This window comes from Primulina huaijiensis, chromosome 7 (assembly GCF_012295235.1).
Source record: "Primulina huaijiensis isolate GDHJ02 chromosome 7, ASM1229523v2, whole genome shotgun sequence".
Classification (NCBI taxonomy): Eukaryota; Viridiplantae; Streptophyta; class Magnoliopsida; order Lamiales; family Gesneriaceae; genus Primulina; species Primulina huaijiensis.
In genome coordinates this window covers 15,623,908-15,631,825 of record NC_133312.1, presented here as the reverse complement: position 1 = coordinate 15,631,825, position 7,918 = coordinate 15,623,908, and the positions used below count along the sequence as shown (strand labels likewise).

The following is a 7,918-nucleotide window of genomic DNA, read 5'->3' as shown; positions in this document are numbered from 1 at the left end:
TTGATATTTTATATGTCGGATATCGTGTGTGTACCAGACTCATCCATACGTCGCATGGTATATTTAGGGGATTTCATTTAATAAAAAAAAGAATAAAAACATATTTTATTAAATGTGTATTTCGTTTATATCTAACATATCTCAATAATTTTTTTTATCTTTAAATTTGAATTTTAAACGATCATGGCATCTATAACATAAAATAATTTTACACAAAATAATTTTTATATTTTTTACTTTTAATATAAATCTAAATTTTTACAATTAAATGTTATTATATATGTATGTATCGTGTGCGAAGGGCACTAATAATTAAATATGTTAAATGTGACATCATAACTATTTTGTTATCTCTAAGATATCGTAATTTTTCCCAAAAAATACTTCTTTGTAACCCTCATTTTATGAAAAAATAAATATAATGAAACATACTTTCGAAGTTAAAATTTATTATACTTGAAGTTATATATCATTTTTTGTGATAATTCAAGGATTAAACGGTAATAATTTATTGGGAACGAATTACAGGGTAAGCTATATATCATTGGAAAGCGATGGATGTCTTGTTTTCACCCAAAAAAAAGTGTGTTCAAAAATAATATTTCTACAAAAGGTTACTTATGGCCATTTTACTGACGCCTGTCAGGATGCAAAGTTCAACCAGTTTTCGTATTTTTGGTACTATTGATAGTTGACAAGTCTTTAATAACTTTGCGTAGATTTTTTTATTGTTAGACTCACTTTGCGTGGTTATATTTATAATGGTATTCACTCATGACTACTACGGTAACAGCGGGATGAGAACTATGCCAGTATATATATATATTACCATTGCTTCATGATCTTTACCAGCTTGAACCATTATTTCCATTGATTTTCTCTTTACGTACCTTGAACCAGATTAATCGACTTATTCATTTTTCATCAACAAATCTAGTCAGTCGACTTCAAAGTTGAATCACACCGTGACTAAAATTATCTCTATTTCTTAGAACGCCCAATCCATGTTACTTACATTCATCAAACTAGGAAGGGAGTTTAGCTAATTGTGAATTCCTTAATGAGATGGCTTCTCAAAATTAAGGAGATGGTTTCACTTATTCTTCAATCAAGTATATACTTGAAAGGATAAAATATGCTTTTTTGGTTTTGTTTTCTTTGGTCCAATAGATTTTTAAAATTTGGTTTTAGTTCATACACTTTGATATATATTTTTTTAGTTCATCCTTATTTCACCGGAGTGTCGACATGCCACTCGAAATTTTGATGTAACACCAGAAAATGCCGACTTGACACCAAATATTCTTGTGTGTTATTGGAAATTGCTAATTTGTACGATGTCTAATAAGCAATTGGATCAAACAAAAAAAAAAATTAAAATTTAATATACCGAAACAAAATTTTGAAAATTTAAAACTCAAAATTAAACAAGTTAGTAGATTGAGACAACAATTTCCTTACTTGATTTCCTAACCCACAGTAATTGAAGGTTTTTTTTAAAAAAATTTATTATTCAATAAAAGTAGTTGTAAATAATAATAATAATAATAATAATAATAATAATACATATAAGATTTGTTAAATTCAAGTACATCGATCCCACATGGAATGGGATGCACCTTGTAATTCAGATTTATTTCAAGCATACTATTGCACTGAACAACAAAAACAATCACAGGCTCGCATATGTAATCAGTGGTCCACAATTCCATACACATAAACATCCCTAGAATTACAAAAAAAAAAAAATAATAAGGACAGGAAATCAAATTTCTGCCATCATTAATACATATATCTCCCTTGTGAACCTTTTGTCATGTCTCTTCCAACAAGCAGTGGCCCCCCAACCTCTGACAGAGTTCACAAGCTCTCCTGTTTTTCCAAGTCTTTGCAGTAGCTGATGGAATCGCTTCTGTCAGGTAATGTTTCTGCAGTTAATAAATTTTACCCCCTTAGTGATTCCAGAATATATCAGTGATTGATTCTGCTGTAATTGTTGAAATTGTTCATTGTAGAATCAATGGGAGCAAATTCTTGCAATAGATGCCTGTTTTCACTGGCTCCCACCCCAAGAAAATCTCTTGTGAGGCCATTTCCACTTTTGATCTCGACGCCTGCTGGACAGTTACCATTTGGCATCAGAGCAAAAGGGTCCAAGTTTCTTGAGCTGCTCATTAATGGGGTTGAATCAATATCGCCAAATAGCAGCCCATTGTGGTCTCCATTTGTGTCACCCATTAATCCATTCGAATCATCAGCTTTTCCAAGATTTTGATGGAACAACAATTCGTTTCTACTTTGATTCAGAAAGTTGAAGCTGCCCATGTTGGAAAATGAGTTCATTTGCCCAAAATTATTGCCAGATGCCCCAAAGATTTCAGAACTGTTGCTTCTGGTTGATCCCAAATGACCTGCCTTTTGAAATATTGCGCAAGCAAACATCTGAGCTGCTGAACTATTTGTTTCAATCAAGTTGACCCTGTTTTCCAGTTCTTCTTCTTCCTTTAGTACTCTTTTGAACCACTGATTCTGTGAAGCAATTTGCTCTAATTCTGCTAGGTTGGTTGAACTTGATGCCAAGTAATTAGAATTAGAAGAACTTGGATTTCCAATCTGATTGCTTGCCCACAATGGAAACTTCGGTTGTTTTTGCAAATGATGATCAAGATCCAGCTGATCATTTCTTGATTCCAATCCTTCGGGCTTAAACATGACGGGAAAATGGGATCTTCCAGAATTTTGAAGAACATTTAATCCTCCATTCATCAATTCATTCCTTAAATTCAAATTTCCAGAAGGAAGTGTAGCGCTAAATCTTGCATTTTGTTGTACCAGTGCATCACAAAAGGCTCTGTGGGTGATGAAGCTATCCTTTCTGAAAGGGAAAACATTTGGCATTACAGAGTTAGCAATCTTGAACTTTTCTTGCATAATTGAGTGTTTTATCATGGATCATTTTGATAAATTCCACAATTTTGGTTAAAAGTAATAATTAAATTTGAAGAGTTCAAAATGAATGAATCCTCAAATATATTAATTAACCGAAACATAATCATAGCTACTGGTCACTACACTCTAGTTTCATTAGTAATGCATTTGCATGTACTGATTATATTAGTTACACAAAGTAGAATTCATTTTAAATAACTCAATTATTGGGTAAACTTGAAATTTATTCTCATTAATATGAAACAATATATAAACATGCACTTATCTAAAACTACGAAAATACATTTGAAATAAATGGATTTAAAAATTTCTTACAAATGCAATCTAAAGCCATTTGAATCTTGTGCTTTTATTTCTAAATTAAACAAACCAATTATAGTATATCCTCTAATATTTCTTGCAATAGTTTTAAGTTTAGTGTATAGACCAATGTGACACAAGAATGTAAATTCCGTAACATTTAATGCTGTATTCTCTACTATATTAAGCCAATATTCGAATTACGTTGCAAAAATTCATTCTATTATAACTTTAACATTCGAACCAACAATTGAAAGTACCTCGAGAAGATAGTCCCACAGTCACACTTATACTCTCTAGTTCCACAAATCTTGCTATGAGCTTTCCAATCGGATTGAACGGCGTACTTTTTCGAGCAATTCTCGCATTTCCATCTCTTTTCGCCATGTTTTCTGCTGTAATGTTTCTTAATACCTGTCAAATCTCCGAGTGCCCTTGAAGGGTCATTGTGCACACAAGTTTTTTCAGGGCAGATGTAAACCTTTCTTTTTACAGCTTCCTTGTTGGTTCTTTGTTTGAGTTTCCACGGAAGATTATGTCCTCTTCTGTGTAGCTGCAGATTCTGTTCCCTTTGAAAACCCTTGTTGCAGACTTCACATATGAATCTGTTTGTTGCCATTAGAGACTTTGGAGTAAGTGCTACAACTTCTGAATTTGGATCTGCTTATATATATATATATATATATATATATATGAAATCAAATATTTAAACAATCTTTTTATATTAATACACAGTATATGTGCATGCAAGATTCTTGCCTGGCTTTCCTGGGAGGTTTCTTTTCTTCTTGGATGGAATCAGATTAGGGTTTGCAGGGCTGGGAGCTTCGATGAACCCTCCAATTGAAGAAAGTCCACCATCGGACATCATTTTTCTGTGTATAAACTCGAAACAAAGAAAAGGAATTGGATTTTTCGAAATGGGTAAAACCCTGATGAAATCTGATGTAGTTAACCTTAAAACGAAGCTAAAAATAATGATAAACTAGGCTAAGTACACATCGATGGAGTTGTAAGCTTTTGTTTTCTTGGGGGTCTGAATGTTAGCAGAAAACTATATATATACTATTATCTTCCATGAGACCTACTAGCTAGCTAGGTTAAGGGGGAGGAATAATATTTCACTTTCTATCATTTTCCGTTTCTGCATCCTTATCTTGCTGGCTGCTGTTTCTCTAAAATCGGCCAGCGGTAAACAATTGGACCACTCACGCTTTCTGTATATATATTTCTACTTACTCAATTTGTATACGTAACATGTGTTTGTGTATAATAATGATAACAAGAAGAGCATATGTAGCAACAGGTCAATTCGGGTGGGTTGGGTCGGGTTGAGCATTAGTACTATTCAAAAATTGCTCAACACGAACCCAACCCGAACCCGAGTCAACCCAAAAACTCTCAACCCGAATCAACCCGATCAAATCGATTAACTCGATTTGGAATTTTTTTAAATTTTTTTTAAAGAAAAATAAATAAAATTCAAAAAAAATTAATTTAAACACATAATAACAAAATCTCTCTCATATATATGATTTAATTTGAAAATTTAATTGTAGAAAAATAAAGTATATTTACTAAATCAAATAAACAATAGTTTAAAAAATAAAAAATGTTCAAAATAAATATTAAATTATGAAAATTTATAATATAAATATTCAATAAATATTTTTTCAGACATACAATATATAAAAATATAGGCAATATTTATTATTTATATTTTTTTAAAAAAAAATTTTGAGGGTTGACCCGAACCCAACCCAACCCGATCATTTTTTTCGGGTCAGCTATCGAGTACCCGATCTGACCCGAACTCGAAACCCCAAATTCAAACCTGATTTTTTCAGGTTGAACTGTGATGGGTTGATGGGTCGTGTCTGATTTTGACACCACTGTGTAGCAAGTGATAATGAAAATATATATAAATTCACATTAACTTATTTATAGAAATATTNTTGTTTTAATTTTGGGTTATGATTTACTAAATTTTCAAAGTTCGTTTTTTATACATCACTACAACAAATTTGTTATTCAACGACGGTCAAACAACAAGGGTTTGATTGAAAAACCGTTGTAATTTATATTTTAACAACGGTTTTAACAAAAATCGTTGTGGATTAGCGTGTTTTTTGGACAAATGACAACGGTGATTAGCATGTTTTTTTTTTGGAAAACAACGGTGTTAGCAAACCGTTGTTGATTAGTGGAAAACAACAACGGTTTTAGCTAACCGTTGTTGATTAGTGTGTTTTTTTTGGAGAAACGACAACGATTTTAGCAAACTGTTGTTAATTAGCGACGGTTTTAGAGAATATTTAGCGACAATTTTAATAAAATCGTCACAATTTTTAAAATAGCGACGGTTTAAACAAAAAAAACCGTCGCTAATAGCCACGGTCCAGAAACCGTCGCAAATTGTCTATAAATATTCGCGTTTTCGGTCAATTTTCCTCCACACCACTTCACATTTATAATAAATTTTTCTCTATTAGACGATTTTAGTTTCGATTTAAGGTAATTTTTTTCGCTTCAATTCTTAGTAAATTTCTAAGTGTTAGTTAAGATCATGATCAATATTGTTAGCTTAGTCAGATTGTAAGTTTTTTTGGTAAATTTATTAAATTATAAAAGTAATTTTTTTTATTTTACTGAAAAATTAGCGACGGATTATGTCTAAACCATCGCTAACGGTGTTTCTCTAAACCGTCGCTAATTAACAACGGCTTAGTAAAAAACCGTCGCTACCGTCGATAATTTTTGCAACGGTATATCTTAAACCGTAGATAATGAGTGACGGCTTAGTCAAAACTAGCGACGGGATATCATACACTTTGAAAAACCGTCGCAATATCCAGCTATGACAACGGTTTAAAACTGTTGTCGTTGAAAGCACTTTCAACAACACTGTCAGTTACAACAGTTTTAAATGACCTATCCATTGTCTTTTAGCGTTTTTGTTGTAGTGCATTAACTTTTAAATTTTCGGCTATTTTAGTCCAATTGTTGATATGAGATTAGAAAAATACTGACGTGTCATTGGTAATTTCTTACTTGCCATCTGAAAATACCGACAAGATATCAAAAAATCCTAACGTGTAATTGAAAATTGTTGACTTTTTAGATTCCACGTCATCAATTTGACTCAAATAGCCACTTCAAATCATAAAAATTAAGATCTCGGCCCCTACCCTAGAGCTTGGCCACCTGCCTTGGAGCTCGATTTTTAGGATCTTTTATTTTTGGTGATATGTTGCATCTTAAAGATTAAGAAAAACCAGTAGAGAGTTTTTGTAGAGCAGCAGACATCAACAATACACTAGACTACAAGAAAATATAATCAGTAGTCAACTTTGTTAGTTCAATAATATTAAGCAGACTACTAAGCACATGAAAGAAAATACTTTCAGTAGCCCGTATCCGATTGTATGCACTAAATATAAGAGAACATCTGTAACGACCCGAAAATCAGACTACGTATAAGCCATGCATAATTATTGCTATTTAAATTTAAAAAAATAAATTTTTATAAATATATGAAGTGTTTGGTTTATTTTAATAAATTTTAAGTCATGATTATTTATTTTAAAAGTAGATGTTTAGTTTTATCTTTTCAGGATAAATACGCGAGGCCGGACCGGAGTTTGGAGATTTAATATAAGATTAATAATAAGAAAAATATTCCTAAATTTAATCTAAGTCAAGGAATAATTTAATTTAAAGAAAAAGAATGTTTTAGAATTTATTTAATTAATTAGAGCTAAGTTGGTAAATAAATTCTTTAGGTTAATATATAATTAAAGCTTAAATAAAAATATGTAAATAAATGGGGGAGGAATTAATCTAAGTATAATATATTCAAGAAATTAAACATAGCATTTGAATATTTAAATTTGAGGTCATACATGCCATGCAAAATTCTAAGGAGGATTCTAAACTAAATTAATTTGTTAATGCATTAAAATATATATAATGGAGGTTTTAAAAAAAAAACTTAAACAATTAAAATGCAAAGTTAAATCATAAAATACCATTCAAAATTAGTTGGAATTTGGTCAATACAATTCAAAGGTGTAGTAACTTTTCCTTTCAAAGCACCTATAATGAGACTTCATGGTGTATTCATTCCTTTGATCATTTTAATTCACTAATTAATAAATTCAAACACTACAATCCACCTCATTCCTCCTCAAACCACTANAAACCCATTCAAATACTCATTTGTAACTCTCAACTAAATGCAATTCAAGACTCACTTAACACCTCCTATAATACCCATCTCTATGGTCTAGCAATCACACACCATTACCTTCGAAAATCATCAAAAAAATACCAGCTATAATCGTGAGAAAACAGCTGAAGAACAAGGAAGAAAACCAACTCCGACTCCGCCGCTCGTCTTCGTCGTATTGATTTGTTTTGTGTCAAAACAAATTTCAGGCATGTATATATTGTTTCTTTGCTCTTCAATCAAGTCCTATAAATATTTTTAAACCATTATATAACCATGATTCAAGCAAAAATCACGAAATTGACAGCAAGTTCCCAAGTAAAAATCTGCACAGATTTTCTCAACTCATTTGATTTCCAACTTCACGGTTTGAGATGTTTTGTTGATTTCAGGAGTTGCTTCGATTCCAGGCTGCCAAGGCTGCTTCTAGGCATAATTTAG

General features: G+C 31.6%; 1 protein-coding gene across 1 annotated transcript; it reads right to left on the bottom strand.

The window, feature by feature from the left end:
* Nucleotides 1-1,632: 1,632 nt before the first annotated feature.
* Nucleotides 1,633-4,417, bottom strand: LOC140981446 (zinc finger protein JACKDAW-like). Its single transcript, XM_073447854.1, has 3 exons — nucleotides 4,009-4,417; nucleotides 3,510-3,909; nucleotides 1,633-2,875 (listed from the first exon to the last, which is right to left on the bottom strand). Exons 1-3 carry the CDS (start codon nucleotides 4,118-4,120, stop codon nucleotides 1,972-1,974), a joined length of 1,416 nt encoding a protein of 471 aa, XP_073303955.1. The 5' UTR covers nucleotides 4,121-4,417; the 3' UTR covers nucleotides 1,633-1,971.
* Between the last annotated feature and the right edge of the window lie 3,501 nt (nucleotides 4,418-7,918).

Coding starts and splice junctions, on each gene's coding strand:
- LOC140981446 (XM_073447854.1), bottom strand. CDS start 4,120: ATGATGTCCGATGGTGGACTTTCTTCAATTGGAGGGTTCATCGAAGCT. Junction 3,910..4,008: donor AAACCTCCCAGGAAAGCCAG/GCAAGAATCTTG, acceptor ATATATAAGCAG/ATCCAAATTCAGAAGTTGTA. Junction 2,876..3,509: donor TGTGGGACTATCTTCTCGAG/GTACTTTCAATT, acceptor TTTCCCTTTCAG/AAAGGATAGCTTCATCACCC.